A 21,975-nucleotide genomic window follows, 5' to 3' on the forward strand; every position below is an offset into this window, starting at 1 on the left:
GTTTTTAGCTTTTGAACTAAAACTGTCCATGCCAGTGGTGGCCCTTACAATGCACAGCTGCTGACTGTGCAATCACTCCCCCATGCTGTAAGTGACGTCAATAAGGCACTGTTGCTATTGGCACAGTGTAGCTTGTTCTCGGCCTTTCCATAGATCCCGTTAATACTCTAAATGGCCAGTAGGAGGACAGACACCCTTTGAAACAAAACTCATTTCTCTTATCCAATTAAAGCTCTTGTGTTATATACAGCATTTCATTTTGATAACCATTTCATCCTATCAATAAGACAGAAATCCATTCAGTTCTATCTATTTTAAACATTCATGTCCTAAATTAAGTAATTTTGGAGGGACCGAACAGGTATCATTCTGGATTATTGAGGAACCTTTTATTTTTACCTTATGTGTGTTGACTTCCCAACACGGTCAGCCATTCATCTTGGCAGCCAATTCAAAAGTACAGGTATCGTGGCACAGGAAAAATCATGACCATTTCAAATGAGACTACACAGTGAACTGCACAAAGCAATTTTAAACAATACACAGATTACATGCCACCTCCCTAATCCACCCCCTCCGCACCAAAAGTCCTTCAAGCTAAAATTATGTCCTGCTGTCATACATAACCTACAATTACAGGTACAAAATTGCTTTTCATTCTGCAAAGCGCTCACATAGCAATTTACAGTACAGATAATAGCTTAATCTTCAGTGTTGACATGGATTATCTCTTGTATGGAACAAACAACAGGATGTTATTAGCCCCTCGACAACACTTTCATAGAGTGAAGAGTTTATGAAAGTGGTTAAATTATGGTCCAGTCTTTTGTTTACCAGCTGCACACACTACTTTTTTTCCATTGCTTAGAAAGCAAGTTATTCTAACTCTATCGCTCTAGTTCAATGTATAACATCCTTACCTGTTTGAACGTCAATTACCATCTGATGACCTCCCCTCATTCCAGGTCTATTGTCATCTCCATCACCTGGCCAAAAATGTAAAATTCTTTTAACTTGTCTGAAGTGACATCAAGATCACAGTGTCAGCATCAGAACAGAGAGGGAACATGAATAAAGCAGCAGTATATGCAAAAGCAAGACATTTTCAACAAACAAATCAATCAAGCTGGTTTCTAAGCGACACAAGCAGGCACCTGGAGGCAGGGTGACTGCCTGCACTCTTGGCTAAAAAATGTTAATACCTTGTCCTACCACTTTAAAAACAAAATTGAATATTTGCAAAATTAAATATGCTATAATTGAATAAAAGCCCCAAATATCAATGGAAGGTTTTCTTTCTCTTCCCCCCCCCACACCAAACAAGTGTTTTTAGATTATGGAGTACAAATCACAAGTAATAATACCTAAGGAGAAAACTAATGAACAACAAATTAGCTGAACATCGAACTGGTTTGTCTCGAAGAATAGAATCCAAAACTCCATGCATATCCTTCTCAAATTTTGGGTTTTTCTTTAAAACTTCTCACCCAGGATGGCTTTGTACTTTAAATTACTCTCATGGGTTGATTGCTGCCCAATAACTTCAAGAATCTTTATCCTTGCCTTGAGGTCTAACTAAGTTTTCAGGAAGTCACCCAGGCAAACAAGCAGCAGGCCTGTTTGGTTAAGTGGCTTTATGTATTTGAGTTGTAGGGGGCAGGGGGTCAGTGGCACAGTGATAACGTCACTGGACTGATAATGCAGAGGCCCAGGCAAATTGCTCTGGGGACATGGGTTCAAATCCCACATGGCAGCTGGTGGAATTTGAATTCAATGAATAAAAAATCTGGAATTGAAAGCTGGTCTCAGTAACGTGACCATGAAACTATCATTGATTGCTGTAAAAACCAATTCGGCTCTCTAATGCACTTTAGGGACATTCTCCTTCCTTTGGGAAGGAAATCTGCGATCCTTACCCAGCCTGGCCTACATGTGATTCCAGACCCACAGAAATGTGGTGACTCTTAACTGCCCTCTGAAATGGCCTAGCAAGCCACTCAGTTCAAAAGCAATTAGGGATGGGCAACAAATGCTGGCCTTGCCAGCGACGCCCCCATCCCACAAAAGAATGAAAAAAGTCATGGGGCTAACACACACTTCCATTAAGATTTTACTTCAGTCTTCGGGCATCACAAGATTTTATTCAAAATTTAAAATATAAAACAAGTTTAATGTTAATAGTGGATATTCAGAGATTTTTTTTTTAGCAGGAAGTCTTACCCAACTTTGCAATGCATAATAGATCATCACTGCCCCTCCGCCATCCCCCAAGAATTATCCTAACCTTTGAGGAATGGTTTTTAATTGTACTAGGTTTCCCATTCTTGCTGGAATTTAAAACCATGAATCCAGTTCAAATGCTACTGGTTCCTTTATCGGTTAAGAACTGCTTTTCTCACCATTTCACAACTGCTAACCAGAAAGGTTCTTTACATTACACTGAGTGACCATTTTATGCTGCATTTTGAAAATCTCCCATTCAAAAACAAACCACAAAATTCAAGTTGATTCAATCACTATGTTTGCCATCCATGTATTGGGTTTCATCTCAAGCCTTTTACTAAGGAGATCACAGCACCAATCTCCTTGACAATCTATCAAGCAGCACACACTGGGCATAAAACCCTTTGCAGTAGCTGTCTGCTAAACTCCCTACACTGGGAGTTATCCTCAACAAAGGGGCGTCACAAAGCAAAGCTGAGAGAAATAGAATTCATTTTTGTTGTGGTACTCCTAACATTTACAGATTTTCCAAAGCACTAAAGAACATGTCAGCGAGTACGAGCAGTTCTTTAAAGTAAAACTGGGCTCCCTAAACTACAAAATATTAACACCAGAGGAAAAACAAAATCTGATCAACCTCTGTAGGCCAAACACTACATTTTTCATCAAGACTTGAAAATGTTTCCCGAGAGGCCAAGCACACACCAAGCTAAATTGCTATGAAGAGCTATCCGATTATATTTCTAAAGCTCTCAACACTGGTTAACAAGTGAACCTATGAAAGGAATTCACATTGCAAGTCATCTAACTAGGGCGGCAGAAAGGGATTTAAATTAAATAGTGGGGGTGAGGGATCAAGGGTGGGAAGATGTGATGAATTAAATAGGGAAGACAAGGCAAGCGAGCAAGATAGGAATAAGTGAAATGATGATCAGTGCATGGCAGGAAGGGACAGAGTATATAAACTTAACAGTGCGCCAGCAGATAACGATAGAGATTACAACAATAGTAAAAATACAGAACTGAAGCTCTGAATCAGAATGCACGTAGCAACACAGATAAATTGACAGCACAAATAGAAATAAATATGTACGGTCTGATAGCCCTTACAGAGACATAGCTGCAGGATGACAAAGACTGGGACCTGAATATTCAAGGGTACCTGACGCTTCAAAATGACAGGAAGCAAGAAAAGGCTGGGGAGGTAGCTCTGTTAACTAAGAATGACACTGGTTCAATAGACAGAGATAACCTTAAGCTCTCAAGATCAAGATGTAGAATCAGTTTGAGTAGAGATGAGAAATGGTAGAGGTAAGAAGTCACTTGTAGGAGTGGTTTATAGGCCCCCTAACAGTATCCACATTGTAGGACAGGGTAAACAGGAAGAAATAAATGGAGACTTGTGAGAAAGGTTGGCAAAGGTAGCCTGGACGATGAGTTCATAGTTTCTTTTCGGCAAAGTTTCTGCAGCACGTTTAGCACCAACTAGAGAGCAGGCTATACTAGATCTGCTCATGTGTAATGAGACCGAATTAACTCATAGTGAAGGCGCCCCCTAGTTAGCAGTGATCATAATATAATTGAATTTCACGTTCAGTTTGAGGGAAAGAGGACTGGACCTAAGACTACTGTTTTAAACTTAAATATGGGCAATTATGAGGACAAGAAGACAGAGCTGGCTAAAGTGAACCAGGAAATTAGGTTAAGGGATAGGTCAGTAGAGATACAGTGGCAAATAGTTAAGGAACTTTTTCAGAACATTCACAAAGGATGCATTCCAGTGAGAAACAAAGACCCTAGGAGAAGGATGCACCATCCGTGGCTAACTTAGGAAGTTAAAGATGATATCAAATTGAAAGAAAAAGCGCATAATTCCACAAAGATGAGTGGCAAGTCAGATATTGGACAGAATGTAAATAACAGCAAAGGATGACTAATAGGTGAATAAGGAGGGGGAAATTAGAGCACAAAAGCTAGCTAGAAATATAAAAACAGATGGCAAGAGTTTCCACAGGTAATTAATAAGGAAAAAAAAGTAGTGAGCGTTGGTCTTCTAGAGTGAGAATGAGGAACTAATAATGGAAAGTAAGAAAATGGCAGATGAATTGATCAAATATTTTGCATCTGTCATCAATGTAGAGGATACAAATAATATCCCAGAAATAATTGTGAATAAGGAGGTGAAAGGGAGCAAGGAACGCAAAACAATTATAATCACCAGGGAAAGGGTACTGCGAAAATAATTAGAACGAAAAGCTGACAAGTCCCCAGGTCCACTTCCTGATGGACTTCATCCTAGATTCTTTAAATAAGTGCCTGCTGAGATAGTGGATGCATTGGTTTTAATTTTCCAAAATTCCCTAGATTCTGGAAAGGTCCCATCAGATTAGAAAATAGTGAATGTGACTCCTCTATTCAAGCTTGGAAGGAGACAGAAAGCAGGAAACTACAGGCTAGTTAGCTTAACATTTGTCATAGGAAAATTGTTGGAATCTATCATCAAGGAGGCTATAGTGAGGCACAGAAGATCTCAATGCAATCAGGCAGAGCCAACATGGTTTCGTGAAAGGGAAATTATGTTTAACTAGTTTATTGGAGCTCTTTGAGAAGGTAACAAGCAACATGGATAAAGGGGAAACTGTGGATGTGCTGTGCATAGATTTACAGAAGGCATTTGACAAGGTGCCACATCAAAAGGTTACTATGCAAAATAAGAGTTCACAGTGCAGGTGGTAACATTTTGGCATGGATCGAGGATTGGTTAGATAACAGGAAACAGAGTAGGCATAAATGGGTCTTTTTCAGGTTGGCAGGATGTGACAGATGGAGTGCCACAGAGATCAGTGTTGGGCCTCAGCTATTTACAATTTACATCAATGACTTGCATGAAGGGACCAAATGTATGGTTGCTAAATTTTCCGATGACAAAAAGATAGGTAGCAAAGTAAGTTGTTAAGAGGACACAAGGAGTGTGCTAAGGGACATGGATAGGTTAAGTGAGTGAGCAAATTGAGTATGTAGGAAAATGTGAACTTGCCCAGGCAGGAAGAATAGAAAAGCAGCATGTTATTTAAATTGAGAGAGATTGCAGAACTCTGAGATACAGAGTGATGTGGGTGCCCTGGTACATGAATCACAAAGGGCTGGTATGCAGGCACAGCAAGTGATTAGTAAGGCGACTGGGTGTTGTTGTTTATTGCAAGGGGAATAAAATATAAAAATATGGTTGCTTTGCTACAGTTATACAGAGCGCTGGTGAGACTGCACCTATAGTACTGTGTACAGTTTTGGTCTCATTATTTAAGCAAGGGTATAAGTGCATTAGAAGCAGCTCAGAGAAGGTTCATTTGACTGGTACCTGGGATGGGGGAGGGGGGCTATCTTGAGGAAAGTTTGGACAGATTGGGTCTGTATTCACTGGAGTTTAGAAGAATGAGAGCTGGTCTTATGGAAACATATTAAGATCTTGAGGGGACTGGGCACGGTGGATGCTGAAAAGATGTCCATCATCCAAAAGGATGATGAAGAAGACAACATTTTTTCTCTGAGAGTCCTGAGTCTTTGGGCTCTTCCCGGAGAGCGGTGTAGGCAGGACCATTGAATATTTTCATGGCAGAGGTAGATGGACTTCCTTGTTAGTCAAAAATCTAAGTTCATCAGGGGTAAGAGGAATGTGGAGTTGAAGCCACAATCAGATCAGCCATAATCTTATTGAATGGCGGAGCAGGCTCGAGGGGCCAAATGGACTACTCCTGCTTCTAATTCGTACGTTCATAAATTATGGAGTGAAGCACAAGTTTTCATTTAATATAATGCTGTTTGGGAGTAATTATCTCTACTGGGGGGCTTAAATTAAAGACATGTCTCCCTATGCCAATGGTTGTTAAAGATCCGATGGTGATATTTCAACTGGAGTGGGACGTCAATGTTCTTCTTTCTGCCAATGTCACAAAAAATAGCTGCACTGGTCATTCATTTTCTTGCTCTGAGGTCTCATTGTGCAACATAGCTACTGCGTTTGCCTACCCAGTCACTGCACTTAAAAGCAGCTCATTATGTGCCATTCACTTTAAGGGACTTCTGAAATAGGTGAGCAGGCATATGATTCGTAAACACGTCTTTTGGTTTTGCAGCAGAGCAGTATTTGCACTTCAGCCGAGTTTCCAAAATAATGTCATTCATACCAGGGTTGCTGTTCACGTATTCATATAGAATACTGGTGTCATTGCTTGCTTCACCTAGAAACACATCCTTTGTACACAAGTGGCAAGTTAACCCAAGGTCATTTGCAATGCAGGGTTATTGGACACGAACTGGACCCGGTCCCACAGCTCACAGAAATGCTGCGAGATTAATTTCTTGGGACCTGTGCCCTTCTTACAGCTACTTCTATCTTCACTCTCTTAACTTGCAAACAAAACATCTGATGGACAGTCTAGTTCAAATCAAAATAGTACGATTCACTTATAGCTTCCCTTTCAGTTCAGAAACTATATTCTATGAATTTTCGTTAAATGTGACTCATTCAAATAATTGAGGGAAAAACTTCATTTTTCAAATTAACTGAATTCATCTTGCCAAAACAATCCATAAAATCCATGTACGTTTCTGCAGTATTCCCTACCTTTGCTACTTTGAGGAATGATCTGAGTCCACCTGGGCTTGTATTCTTGTTGACTGATGTACTGATTAAACAAACCATCTGAAATAAAAAGAAGACTTGGTTTTGGATATTACTCCACAGTTACAAAACAAATATTGCTTTCCTGGTTTTATATTTTTGACATATCCTTTTCGTACTTCTGTCTCCTTTATTTGCACTGGGACATGAATTACCTGGTCAAAGCTTATATTTAGGAAAAACACTCATGTCACTAAATTCTTTTCACAAGTGGCATATGTGGAATGTAACATTTCATTTGGGATATCAGATCACAAGTTCGTAAAAATGCATCCTTCCTGATTTTACAAAGCTTATTTATTACAAGTAAAAAATATTAAAAATCACATAAGCGAAGAAAAAAAAATCAAATAGTCGCTTAGCAGTACAGAACGTGAGTATTGCTACAAAAAGAGACAAATCCAAGCTTTTCGTCTTGCACTCATCAGAACACTTGGCAAGAATACCAATATAAGGGGGAAACAATAATTTTGTTGCGTCTGTTTCAAGTAAACAAAACACGTGACAGCCATTCGCTGACTCATTCTTCAGGGCAATGCCTTGACCAATCAGGGTCAAGCTGCCTGGTTTAAATTTCAAACAACGCTTGGTAGTTAGCTGTCAGTCACAATCACTGGCACATTCTCCATGGCAACGCCACTTGCCAACCAATCAGCGCGCTCTTCATATACAGTATAAATTGTTGTTTTCCCCTTATATTGGTATTCTTGCAAAGTGTTCTGATGAGTGCAAGATGAAAAGCTTAGATTTTTTTTGGTATTGGTGAGAAAAGAGACAAGTTATATATTCAAAAGTAGAGGTGGTAAGAGCGGTAAGATGGGTTTATAACTTATTTAATTAGAAGCCTGAAAACACCAACTAGGTTTAATAATAAGTGACTGGGAACTCAAGCAGCCAATTTAGAAACAAAAGCAGAAAATGCTGGAAAAAACTCAGCAGATCTAGCAGCATCTGTAGAGGGAGAAACAGTTAGTGTTTCGAGTCCGTATGACCCCTTAGGTTTTCCACCCCATCCCTAACCTATCAGTTGCAAAAATTACTTTTGCTGGCTGGTCTAAACTCTGCTTTCAGGTTTCAAAAACAAATCCTCAAAAATGCACCTTTCAGGTAGAACTGCTCCATCAATACAACATGAAATGAAAAGCAACATCATTGCAACTCTGAAAAACATTCTGCATTTAAACTCAACCTAGAGGATTCCATGGCTCTATTTCTGGTCTGGGCTTGGTGTGGTGGGTGGCGGGGGGGAGTGCCAATTAATTTGTGTAAATGGTCAATGCCATACTTGAATGGAAGAGCTTGGTCAACAGAAACCCTGCCTGATACAATAAAATTATTTATTTTTCACTGCCCAACAAGGAAACCAATAGACTGATGCAGGAAGACATGTGACAAGAGTTATTTGGCACTCTGCTACTAACAGCAGGTCTTAAAGAATTGTTCCACATTTCCTTGGGTTTCAACAATGTTTCCATTGCATCAGGAACAGGTTGCCAAAACAGTATCAACTTAGCTTAATTGCCCTAAGTGCAGAATATTCACTTGCCTAAAATCACTGCTTTGGTTGCAATACGTGGCAAAAGTAGTTTAAAATTAAATTATGGATGATTTTTTTTTAATTACGTATTTCATAAAGGTTTTAGCCCAACATGCCAGCACAGCACCACTTTCATTGAATCAAACCAGGCTACTGGATTTGTAACTAACTAATCAAATGATTAGGTTGTCAAATGCTTCGGTAGGTATCTCAGTCATGACCAATTGAATGCATAAAATTACTGACATTTAAGGCAACACTAATAACACCTCTCACAATTCTTCTGCCATGAGCCAAAGGAAGAACAACTAAAGCTGCAAGGAAATGGGCAGGCCTCCTTCAGAGTTTTATCCTTTGATGATTCTACACATCATTTCAGACATCCAGTATCAGCAAGCATCTGGTTAGCCAATGCGTTGCAAACATCTATCCACTGTACCCCATTTCAGATAACAATCCCTATTGCACCCATCTGAAATTGCTCCCTCAAAAATACCAGGGCTTAAAGGTTTCATGTGCAACCACATGTTGCATTTCCCGGTGTTCAGAAGCTTGAGGACTGATCCGATCTCGATGTCCAAAACAATAAGAGAAACAGAGATGTTACTTCCTCTGGTGGCAGAATGCAGAATGGGTAGGGGGTGGGAAAACAAGCTTAAAATTTGAGACGAGCCATTCTACAGTGAAATCAGGAAGCATTTGTTCATACAAAGTGTACAGTAAAGGTGGAACAATCTTCCTCAAAAAGGCTGTGAATTGAAATTTCAACTGGTCAATTTGAAATTTTCAAGACAGAGATCAAGGAATATGAATCAACAGCCAATAAATGGGGCTGAAACAAAAATCAGTGAGGATCTAAAAGAATGGTGAAATAGGCTCAAGGGATTGAATGGCCTACTTTTGTTCTTGCATTCCCACCAACCTTTGTCTAGTCTCAGTGAAATTTCCAATTCTGTGCCAATTTGTTGGAGGTTAAAAGCTGTGTGCCGTTCCCACTGGAAATTGCAGAAAAACTATGATCTTGTCACGTCCACCTCACTTCACAAAGGGCTTCTCTTTGGTGTCCCTTCGCTGTGCCAAAAAGAGGATGATAAAAGCTTGAAATTCCATTTGAATGAAATTCTCTCCAAATGGTGAATAAAAAAGTGCTGCGAAAGAGCTGCACTATTGGAGACATTGTCACAACAGATCAGACATGGACCTCGGCCTGTTCCTGTGTGATCATCAGAAATTGTATGACAATTCAAAGATGACCACGAAGTTCTTCCTATGTTTTGGTCAGTATTCTCTCATCTACAGCAACAACAAAAAAAAAATCAAAAATTGCATTGCTGTTTGTAGGAATTAATGTGAGCAAAAGAGCTGCCATGTACACCTGTCAAACAGCAACTGAGCTTTGAAATAACTTCCTATATTTAAATCTGTAATGAGTGACTAAATATGTGCTAAACTAATTAGCCTTTTCCCTTTTGTGCTTGATGATATGGTGCAATCTTGGTCATAGTTCTGAAATATTTCAATTCCTTAATACAGCTGACAACTATTTGATGTAGCCATGGTCCTTACTGAACAAAAGTCAAGAATCAAAGTTCAGTTACAGGGTGCACAGCTCACAATAAGACAACGGCCAGAGTGTCGAAACAGGACTACAAGTAAATACTCAGAAAAAATATTGGGATCAAGCGAGGCAAATCAATCCCAGTGATGGCCCTCAAATTTAAAAATATGTTCTTGAATATTTCTGAGAGACTTCTGAAAGAATAAAAATTCAGGCCTTTTAAATTGAACTGATCATCATCAAATGTCATACTAATGTCATACCCAAGCAGTTTTTCAACCATGCTTAGGAGCATCTAGGATGAGACACAGGCACTCAATCAAAGTTCGTGCCTCCAATATCTTAACTCTCCCATTGCAACATATAACTAAACTTTGAATGGCAATTTTAGTTCAATTTATCTGAGCAAACATGTTCTTCCTAGCTGTTTCTAAGATGGCCAGGCTCACATAAGTTAAGGTTTCAATTAGTCCAACTCACCTCACTTCAGTTCAGGTAGGGAAGGAAATCTGAAGGAAAGCACAGCCAATTAGATAGACTTCACCACGTTCACCAAATATATACAGCCATTCATTAAGCCACGCACCTTTACCTCCTATGTACAAATGGAACTCCATGCAAAACATTTGAGCTTTGCAATGTCCATCATATATCATGCATTCTATGAGGAAACAGGTAACACTGCTTCAAGCAAAAACTCAGTCATCTGTGGACATTGGTCATTCTTACCCACTCTACACTGAACATATTTGAATGAAGAAAGTGCAAGAACTGTTCTGGAAAAAATTACAAATTAATTGATGGCTCTATTTGCTTTGTTTGGATGGTAAAGCATTAAGACAATGGGCACACTCACCATTGACAGCCTTTTCAATCAGTCCTTCACAAGCATCAAAGTCACCTTTAAGAACCAACTTGTCGTGCAGTTCAGTTAACATTGGATGCTCCAATGCAATCTTAGTTTTCTTCTGCAGTGACTCAAAGGCCTCAGTGTAGTTGTGCTGGCGAAAGTGTTTCAGGCATAGCCTAATGGCTTCTTGTTCACGGTACTACTGGAACATAAGGAAACAGTAAAAAAAACATTTTTGTGATGAAGTTTTGGTCTCCACACTTGCATCACAATCTGCCACATCCAACAACAAAGAAGATTAATTTGTCTCACTAGAACGGAAATCAGTCTGGAGAGACATGTGCAAGACAGGCAACATCCAGCTCATTTAACAGCGCTTTATTGTCACAGTCCTTAGTCACACTATTATATGGCTAGATACTGGAGAAGGGTAAAGTCAATCATTAGAGCTATGACTTCTGCTTGCAAAACGGACCAAAGACACAGAATCCAAAAGAACATCTTGAGAAGATCTGGAATTTTTAATAGTTACATGAATGCAAAATAAAGATGCGTTATAAAAAAACCTTACGTAATGCTGACAAATAAAATTCAAATCTGATAAATATCCAATAGTAACCCACAACCCAATGCCTAGTTTCTGCTGGCAATTTAATGTCTAGAAGCACCTGCCCGAATCACAGGCCCGGACTGCACTGAGCGGGCAATGCACAGCAGGTGGGGAGTCAGTGACAGCTCAACCCAGTCCAGCCTCCTGGCATCACTTGGGACTGAAGGAAGCAGGGTATTATTAATTTTATATAATACAATTAATATCAACCAATTGAAGGTGGACAACTGTAGCATCTAGACTCATGGTCCTGGGATCTGTGGAAATTATTTTTGTTTCTTAAACCTGTATCACAGTAGTTTCATGATGACATGCAAACCCACAGGCAGAAGGTGTGCATGATGCACATTGTTTAGTATGCTAACGCATGAACAGTGCAATCAAGCAAAGTGCTCTAATATAATACAGCTATTGATTTAGCTTTATATTACAGAGATGTTAGGTTTTAGTCTTTGAATGCTAGAGAAATATGGCTTTTAAATTGTAGTATCTGAAAAATCATTTCAGGTGCATAGCAATTCTAAGATGGTGACCACTGAAGTTTTGAACCGCAACTGACTCTTGTAGCACTTGCAGATTAATATGAAGTATCCATCTACTGAATTGGAGACGTGCCATTGCATACTGGATTCCAAGTTTCAGGGAGCTGTAATCAATGATCGGAGTGCATGGACACATTTAGTGAAAACGTCAGAGTTTAGAATCAAACTAATACTAAATGGCACAGAATCAAAGATTTATAGGGAGGAGTTTCACTTGATGTAATAACATCGACATCAGAAGAGAAATTTTAATCCGGTAACTTAATGGGAAGATACACTGATCTACATTCCAACAGAAAAAGCTTGCAAGAGAATCAGCTTATGAACTCAAGTTATAGATAAGTTGTGGGTTTTAATTAGTTTCTACATATCAGGAGTTCTTAACTTTTGATGTAACTATGCAACGCACTAACACTTGAATTGTCACATAGTGGGGAAGAGAGAAAAGAAAATAATTAACTATTAAGGATCCATCAAATTGATCAACATGCAAGCTAAGCTCAGAACTGTAACCTGTTTCGAGTCCTGAACATCTGCTATGGTTATAAATGTTATATTTTAAGTGCATGTACCACATACTAAAGTACAGGTCGAGTACCCTTCATCCAAAACCCTTGGGGCCCGACTGCGTTTCGGTAGTCAGATATTTTTGGGTTTGGATATGATATGCCTACCAAATATACAGTAAGCCTAAGCCTACTTAAAATAGTCTAAGCCAAGGATTAGCTGCAATCTACATTTTAAAAAGGTCAGGTCCGGTCGGCAAGGTTTGTGTCAGCTCACGTTAGGGTCCATTTTTAAAAAAGGTTCAGTTTTTGGACATACGGATAAAGCATACTCAACCTGTACTATAAACATAGTAAATCTATGATAAAAGCAAAATACTGTGGATGCTGGAAATCTGAAACAAAAACAAAGTGCTGGAAAAACTCAACGGGTCTGACAGCATCTGTGGAGAGAGAAACAGAGCTAACATTTCGAGTCCGTATGACAAGAACGGCACAAAATGATATCCCAGCTCAATGGTTCAAGAAGCTTATTGGTTGTGGAATTGATACTGACAATTCTCTGATGAAGTAATCAAGAGGGTTCGTGAGGGTAGTCCAAACAAACATCAACTGCACTGCCGAAAAGTATTTGACAAATTACCACACAGCAGGCTTGTTATCAAAGTGAAAGCCCATGAGATGAAAGGGACAGTGGCAGTGTGGATGCAAAATTGGCTAAGGGACAGAAAGCAAAGAGTGGCAGTGAATGGTTGTTTTCCAAACTAAAGGGAGGTATACCATAGAGTTCCCCATGAGTCCCCGATGTATAGTAATGCTCCCTGGTGCTCCTTTTGATGCACATCAATGACTTGGACTTGGTTTACAGGGTATAATTACAAAGGCTGCTGATAACATGAAACTCGGAAATGCAATAAACCCTAAGGAGGAGAGTAACAGGCCAGCAATACAGAAAATGCAAAAATGGGTGGACATGTGGCAGAGTAAACTTAAGATTGAACTGTGAAATGATACATTTTTGCTGGAAGAACAAGGAGGCAATATAAATTAAATGGTATAATTTTAAAGGGAGTGCAGGGGCACAGACTTTGGGGGAAGGGAAGGCGGGGGTGGATGTATACAAATCTTTGAAGTTAACAAGACCAGTTGAGAAGGCGGCGAAAAAAATATGGGTTCCTTGTTTTAATTTAATTTATAGGGAAAGAGGATAAAAAACAAGAAAGATATGCTAATATTTTGGAAAACATTTGTTGAGCCTAAGGTGGAGTATTACGTTCAATTCTGGGTACAACATTTTAGAAAGGACATTAGAAAGGTGTAGAAGAGATTTACTAGAATATTATCGGGGATGAGAGACTCTAGTGTGGCGAGAGGCTAGAGAAACTGTGCATGTGCTTCTCATTGCAGAGGAGTTTAAGAGGAGATTTTATAGAGGTGTTCAAAATCATGAAAATTTTGATAGAGTAAATAAAAACTGTTTCCAATGGCAAACAGGTCAGTAACTAGAGGACACATTTTGGCAAATGCAGAAATAAGGGAGAGGTACAACAACTATAATTAAACAGGTTTCATAATTATAGGGAGGTGGACAAATAATTGCACCCAGCTACTATGAACCTTCTTTTGGAGTTAAATTCAACTCCCACTCAAACTAGGCCTTTAAAATTACAAAAAAAAACATCCGCTCTCTGCAAACAATTAGAATGCTGAATACTTCCCCTGATCTGAGATACTGTTGAATGCTCTCAGCTGAAACGCACTTGATGCTAGGCTCAGCTCGCACCAACATTTTCTGCATTCATAACCTTTTAACAGATAGATTCTAAAATCATGGGAACAGATTTTGATGGTACGTTAGCAAAAGGGACATGCTTTGGAAATTGATACTTTTATGCTGCTCATACCCTAGTGATCAGTAACTATTAGATAAGAGGAAGCAGAAATATTCAGCACAATGGTGGTGCATTTCCAAAGTTCATAAAATGAGAAGACCATTTAAAAACAAGACTGTAAAGGGAAATCCTGAATCATGGAGGGGTGCAGGTTGGTGCTCGGGCCCATTTAGTTCACCATTTGAGGTCCTTTAAGCAAACAAATACCAAGCAGATATAGTGGCACCTCCTATCAATCAATTCTTTGGCACCCTTTAGAAGAAATGCAGAGCAGGTTTGTCCAACCAGGCCACAATCCAGCCCACCGTGCCTTTCCATCTGTCCCGCAGAGCCAGTGTTCAAAATACAGCTAAGTGAAGTAGAAGGTGCGTGAAGTGGAAGACCCATGAGACAGACTGCCTGCCAGTAAGGTGGGGGGGTGCCAAAGCGGCGATTGCAGCAACAGCGGGACTCAGGGAAGCTGGGGTGTTAGACAGGGTGGGGAGCAAGACAACTGTCCCGAACCCCTCCTCACCATTTTAATCTCCAAACCACCCAGGCCCAGCAGGCGTGAATGCGAGAGACGGCGAGCAAGCGCAGGGGAGCGCATGAGTGAGTGCCTGGCTCACTCCCAGTCTCAGGGTTCTCACTCACCCTCACCCCCAAACACCAACACATAATCACACCTATTCACACAATATGTGAGGGTGAATGGCACCCAAGACTTGGAGTGAGTCTGACACACACACCCTCTCACACTCTAATGGTCATCTTCATTAAATGCTTGCTTTTTGAATTATCAATTTATTGCTTTGACATTGTTTTCTTTGCTCAGCAGGTTTACCCTTCCCTTCATATCAACATTTTTTTTAAATTCACATTTAATATTGTGCCAAACCTTATGTGATGCTCAAAAAACTTGAAGGAAAATATACATCTATATCATCCTAGCTACTTTATAATTTTTTTTAAGTGGACAAAGGGTTTACACTGACTGAAGCCTGACTAGCTACGACTCACATAAAAGGAATTTCTAGCCTTCAGAAAAACAGCAGGGAGCTCGTTATCTCTAAAGAGATAACTGTCCGCTGTGATGGCAGAAATCAAATTCCAAGGAAATGCACAAAGACTTTTTACATTTCTAAGGAAGAGCTCTGGCCAATGCAGATGGTACCTCTGTGAGGACAAAGGACCCTGAAATCTCTGTTCAACTTATTAAAGGATGGTCAGCACTATTGGAAAAAGTGGATTACCCCGCACCAGCTTCAGCCTGCTAACCTCGCTGAAGAAATGCACCATTGGAGTTTTGATTCTGGACTCACATGAAACAACAATTTTTATTTTGTCTGAAGTCATTTCCTTGTATCTTTTTCTTTCCCTATCCCTCTTTTATTGTGTGAAAGTACCGGGGTTACCTAGTGCCACCCCCTCCTGCATTCTAAGTGTGTGCAAAATGAACTAACCTTCTGATTCTACACTAGCTTGAATTTGCTGTGGGATTACTAATAGAGGATTGGATTCACTCCAAAATTGAGGGACTGGGGAAAATGTGTCACCACTTGTAAAGGGGAAAATCAAAAAGCACCTCGCTGTTCACGGACAAGTGCTCAGTGGAGAAAATCAGGGCTGTTTAACTTAAGCCCCCTCCTGTCCTTAACATTTAACTTTCCAAAATTTGGTCATCGACCCCTTGAGTGAGAAAAAACTGAAATGCGAAAAGGTTGGACTTGCCTAATGTAGACGAGCTGATAAATCCATTGAGTTGAATCTAGGCAATAAATAGTTATGACTAACCCGAACATTTTCAGGTTTCTGTTCAATTCAATAACAACAGTTGACAAAATTAGATTTTGAAACTAGTTGCAAAGCTATTACTTTAAGTTAATTCCTTGACTGAAGTGAAATCAAGTGCCAAAAATTGCTGTTGCAGAAACCATTATATAATGGATTATAAAACCCAACCCTTTACTTGTTTAAGCCTTTGAGGTGCTCCAAAACAATACAAGGAACTACTGCAAACTCAACATTTAGTAGCCATGCGGTGACATTTTAATTACTCCTCCCGAGATTAGAATACCGAGAAAACATATTAAGCATCGTGAATTCAGCTACTTTCGGTTTAAAACTTTCCCAATTTCAGGAAATTTGCAATTATCAAGTTCTTTTCACCAATCTCAATTTATTCAGGGAAAAAAAACATTGCTTATTAGCACAGGCCCTCTGAAAATACATTAATGTAATGACTACAGAATTGAGCAGCTAAAACAAAGATTGACCAATGTACATGGAAATTTTCCTAACAGCAGGTAGCAGTTGATTAAGACAAGCATTAATTGGTTAGAATCACAGAATGGTTACAGCAAAGAAGGAGGCCAATCAGCCCATCATGTTCATGCCGGGTCTCTGCAGGAGCAATACAGCTGGTCCCCTGCCTTTTCCCCATAGCCGTGTACATTTTTCCTATTCAGCTAATGACCCAATTTCTGTCTGAATGCCTCAATTGAACCTGCCTCTCACCACCACACTCTCAAGCAGTGTATTCCAGATCCTAAACACTCACTCAACCCTTTCACCAACTTTCTGCCTATCTACTCTGTCCAGACCCATGATTTTGAATGCCTTTATCAAATCTCCTCTCAACCTTCTCTTCCCCAAGAAAACAGTCCCAGCTTCTCCAATCTATTTACGCAACTGAAGTTGTTTATTCCTGGAGCCATTCCCATTATCTTTTCTGCGACCTCTCTAATGCTGTCACATCTTTACTAATGCTCAGAACTGGCTGCAATACTCCAGTTGAGGCCAAACCAGTGTTTTATACAATTTTAACTTAACTTCTTTCCTTTTGTACTCTATGTGCCTTTTTATAAAGTCCATGATGCCAAATGCTTTATTAACCATTCCCTCAACCTGTCTCGCCATATATCCCCTGGTCCCTCTACCCCGCACCCCTTTTTAGAATTGTACCCCTTGTTTTATATTGTCCCCCTGCGTTCTTTCTACCAAACTGAATCACTTCGCACTTTCTGCATTAAATTTCACCTGCCACATGTCCACCCATTCCACCAATCTGTATCTCCTTTTGAAATTCTACACTATCCTCACGTTTCACAATACTTCTGATTTTCATGTTATCTGCAAATTCTGAAATTGTGCCTTGTGTACCAAGGTCCAGGTATTTAATATCAGAAAAATCTGGGGTCCTAACATTGACCCCTGTGGAACTCCAAACTAAACTTTCCTCCAGTCTGAAACACAACTGTTTACCGCTGCTCACTGTTTCCTGTCATTCAGCCAATTTGTATCCATATTGCTCCAGTCCCTTTTATTCCATGAGCTCTAACTTTACTCAAAAGTTTGTTGTGCACCACATCACCTTTTGAAAGTCCACATATACATCAATGGCATTAACTTTACCAACTCTCGCTGTTGTCTCATTAAAAAACATCAACCAAGTTAGATAGATATGATTTGCCCATAACAAACTTGTGCTGGCTTTTGTTAATTAACCTGCATTTGCCCAAGTGACTACTCGTTTTGTCCCAAATTATCATTTCTAAAAGCTTCCCAATCATTGATGCTGTGGTTGCTGGTTGTAATAAAAGTAAACTCAAGAATGTTTTAATATATTTGTTATATATATTTCAAACCTGCTTTCAGCCACAAATACCATACAGTTCTGACCTTGCTAAAGTTATATTTAAAGGTCTTTGATCAAATTGTCAGTCAACCATTCCTAAAACCTAAAAACTTTGTTGCAAATATCTAGTTCATGGTTCATGTAGTTTTAGAAATTAAAGTTTAACTGTTAAAATAAAAATGGCGTAAGTACAATTAAAGCAGCTTGAAGTCTATTACACTTAAAAGGTTAGGGTCATGCTGCTTTAAGAGGTTAACAGCTAGAAAGGTAAGATCATAAAACAACAGGTGGGCTTATCTAGTTGGAGAACAGAAAGGTGTGATGTTTACACAGCTTGCAAAGAAGTGCAGTCCAGAGAGATTTTTTGTGGGGACTTACAGGTAAATTAATTTAAACCTTTCAATGAAACCCATTTGCTTAATCTGATCGGAAAAAAAACTGTAAATGAGGGATTATTAACAAAGGTCATTTTAGAATGGTCCAGAGTGGGCTACATTGTCATGGAAATAGGTGTAGCTTAGGAGGGCTCTCTAGTTTCTATTTATCTTGGTGTTTGCTCAGAGAGACCTTAAGTTGCAGTTTGGACCTTGTGTGATTTATAGCTCACTGAAAGGAGTTAGCCAAAATAAATGACAGTTATTCAGACCTGCGCTGTAAGCAGAGTAAAACACTAACTTCATCATTGACCACATGGAAGGTGGGTGAGGCTTAACCTCAGTTTGAATCTTGTGAGTAGCAGAAATTGGAAGATTGCCTAGTTTGAAGCTAGTAGGAGAATCTACAGTACATCTTACAGTGCCTTGTTGCAAAAGTAACCAACCAGCAGATTATCTTTGAAGTATTGTAAAGCAACCGAACAAGGAATGAGGCCTCCACAGTCAAGAGGGGTAAAATGAAACTTATATCTATGAGAATAGCTGGAGCTGAGGAAAATTCTCCAGAGGGCTGTGGCATACTTATGGGTGGTCCCTTCAGAAGTAAATAACTTCATGGCTGATGCGTCTTTTAAGAGAATTCTTGGGCAAAGTAGGAACCAAAGCTGAGTGCATAATACATATAGTTAGAAACCAAATTACTAAGTTAATTGTACTTGTTTTGTTGAAATCTTTTACATACAATTAAGTATTTTTTTGTTTAAAAAAGTCAAATGCTGTGGCGTAGTTCTCCTGGTTAAAGTGAGATATTCAGATTTATTTTTAAATGTTCGCAACACTTTGTATTTAAAAAAAACTTGGAGCTTCAGAGCCAGTTCCTCTCAGTTCAGTCATACCACTTAATTTCTTAGCAGCTCAGATGTAGGTTTCACTGACAATCACAAGTACATTTAAATTGCATCAAACTTTTCTAAATGTGTGCTCTCAGCTAAGGTGGCCCTCAATACTAAGCTTAGCTCTTGCTTCCTCTATATAATACAAATGCAGCAACAAAAGTGAGATTTTAAATTCAGTACAAGTGAAAAAAAAGACAGATTAAATACACGACAGTACCTACCTTGCTGTACCAGTTAAGGCACGGTTGCACAATATCTGGCTCATCTATCCCATGTAGTTCAACGTACCAGATGCTGAAGTTAAAGCTAGGACCCCAGGACATTAAGGGAACTATAAAGAAAACGGTGGAAAAAAGTTTCAAAACTTTTTGGATTTGCCTAAAGTAGTTTCACATAATCTCAAAATGAGCAAAACCCATTCTTGCACATCACTCATCATTCAATAACTACCCGCACATGTTCTTTGTATAGACTTTTGAACAGATTAAAAAAGCAGATCGTCAAAATATAGTTGGCTGTTAAATTAAAGTGGTAATAAACATGGGATTAAACAGAGAAAAAAAGTACAGAGAGAAAACAAACCGGTTTATTCATTACTGCAAAGCTTCCTATAGAACAAAGAGAAAGGATTAAAGATCGATCATTGCAGAAAAAAAATGGCAGCACATCCTTCACTTGCATACTAAAAATGGGCCTAAAGAAGGTTTCCTACCATCTCCAGATGGGCACTGTACAGGCTAGCATTAATAAGGAGCTTTGCATAAATCAGTATTTTGCTTCCACTGAATGCAGATCACATCTAGCTTTGAAGTAGTTCAGGTTTTTATGTTCCAAGGCTTGTTCTCTTCAAATAAGGCACTGCGCTAACTTAACGCTTTAATCGAGCTCCACAATATATTATTTACAGCACATGCTCTTCAAGGCTAAGAAGATTATTTAATTGAAACCATTTGTCAAGCACAAGATTTTGTGATCATTAATAACTGACCAAGATTATCTATATAAAGTAGGCTGTGACAAACATACACAACTAGATTATATCACCCATTGAGGGTTAACAACACAATAAAACTTTTTAAAATTTGTAGATAAAAATTACAATGAGCAATAGCAATAACAAGGCTATAAAATATTGATGCTTGGTGCATTTGCAAGATGCATTTTAGGGATCTATTCCAATAACCCATTTAAGTTTTGGTCAGTAACAAAACAGAAGCTACCTCTCAACAGTATAGATAAAAAAAAAGAAACCACCAGTAATAGTGGGCAGCAGGGACAAGACACTTCACAAAAGTGAAAACTGCAATTCATACTCCCAGGGCGGTCAGGCAATCAAATCTACCTGTTCCAATGCAGGCATCAAACATTATGCTCCAAAAGGGACAATTTGATTCCAATCCAATACTTCTAATTTCAATGAACATCCTGTTTCGAATTCCTCTCCTGAAAAAAACATTCCTCCTTCTGATTTTTGCTTAAGCCACATTTCTGAAGTACTACTTTCTGGAAAATATGACTATAAATCTGTCTGCACTTTTAATTTCTATTTGTCCACTGATCTACTGTCCAATCTACAAATGTCGACACTGGGTTATTAGCACTAAACTATTGATGCAAATTTGGCTTGTTGCTTATTAAAAGGGAATAACATAATGTTTCAAAAGGGGTGACGGCTACCCACTAACAGAATGTGAAGTGGTTTTCACCAGTTGTTAGTGAGATGGTCTGTATTGCACCCTTCACAGGAATGAAGAACCTAACTTTGCACTTGCGATGGGGTGGGAGAGAAGAGAAATAAAACAAGCAATGGCATACAATGCATCAAACAGCAGTACAGCCAGCAGCGATGTAACTCTTTCGAGTACAAACCCATTTCCATCTGTTTCAGATGAAGTGACATTGTTTCATAGTTTGCCATTGTGAGATTTGAACTCTTGATCTTGGGGTTACAAACCCAGTACCATAACCACTTGGCTATTTAGGCCAAGCCCCAGCAGCAATGTATCTAATGTGAATGGCTGCAACTCTTAACTGAAGGGCTCAAAAGTTAAAAGGCAGGGAAAAATGCACAAATTGGAAAAAGGTGACACATTTTGAAGCATAGACGCAATAATACAACCAAATGAACTACTTTATCTTATGGCATACACAGTAGATTAAACCAGGTATTTTTAAAATAGAGGAGGCACAGTCAATTATAACAGCACAGGAGGCCATTCACCCATCAAGTCAATGTCTGATCATCTTTCCCAAAAACTGGTGTGCAGTCCATCAAGATACAGTCTTACTACATTTAAAAACTGAAAAAAGGCTTATGAACAATGCATAAAAATTGTAAATAGAATAAGCTAAATTTTAGTTTGAAGTCCTGCATTTTTTGAATTCCAAGGCCTTAATCCTAGCCAGCTACGTTGATAGTCAGCTTTTCCCTAGCACATTGTATCTGTCAGAACCAGCCTTAGACTTTTTCTTCATGCCAATTCTCACTTAAAGTAATCTGTGTATTTAAACCAGTTCATTATTAGAAGTAATTATTGAAAACATCTAAATTTCTTCATTTTGTGACCATTGCAATCAACCAATTTATTATTGAGTTAAAAATACAAAAGTGGAGTGAACTTGAATTAGTTTTGCCTCATGTTTCAATGTTACACAAAGCAACGGCCAACTTCAAGCAAACCAGCAATAAT

At 39.0% G+C, this 21,975-nt stretch overlaps 1 protein-coding gene across 3 annotated transcripts in view; it reads right to left on the minus strand.

Moving 5' to 3' along the window:
• mkln1 (muskelin 1, intracellular mediator containing kelch motifs) overlaps positions 1–21,975 on the minus strand; it is a 150,374-nt gene that overhangs the window by 82,201 nt on the left and 46,198 nt on the right. For all 3 annotated transcript variants that reach the window (XR_005944728.1, XM_041202257.1, XM_041202256.1), the window contains exons 5-8: positions 19,507–19,616; positions 10,856–11,048; positions 6,848–6,925; positions 921–986 (exon numbers count right to left, since the gene is read on the minus strand). Coding sequence is in view for 2 of the 3 variants with exons in the window: in XM_041202257.1 (XP_041058191.1) it covers positions 921–986; positions 6,848–6,925; positions 10,856–11,048; positions 19,507–19,616 (447 nt within the window). In the remaining variant the exon portion in view is untranslated. The remainder of the gene's footprint in view (positions 1–920; positions 987–6,847; positions 6,926–10,855; positions 11,049–19,506; positions 19,617–21,975) is intronic.

Source organism: Carcharodon carcharias, chromosome 13 (assembly GCF_017639515.1).
Source record: "Carcharodon carcharias isolate sCarCar2 chromosome 13, sCarCar2.pri, whole genome shotgun sequence".
Taxonomy (NCBI): Eukaryota; Metazoa; Chordata; class Chondrichthyes; order Lamniformes; family Lamnidae; genus Carcharodon; species Carcharodon carcharias.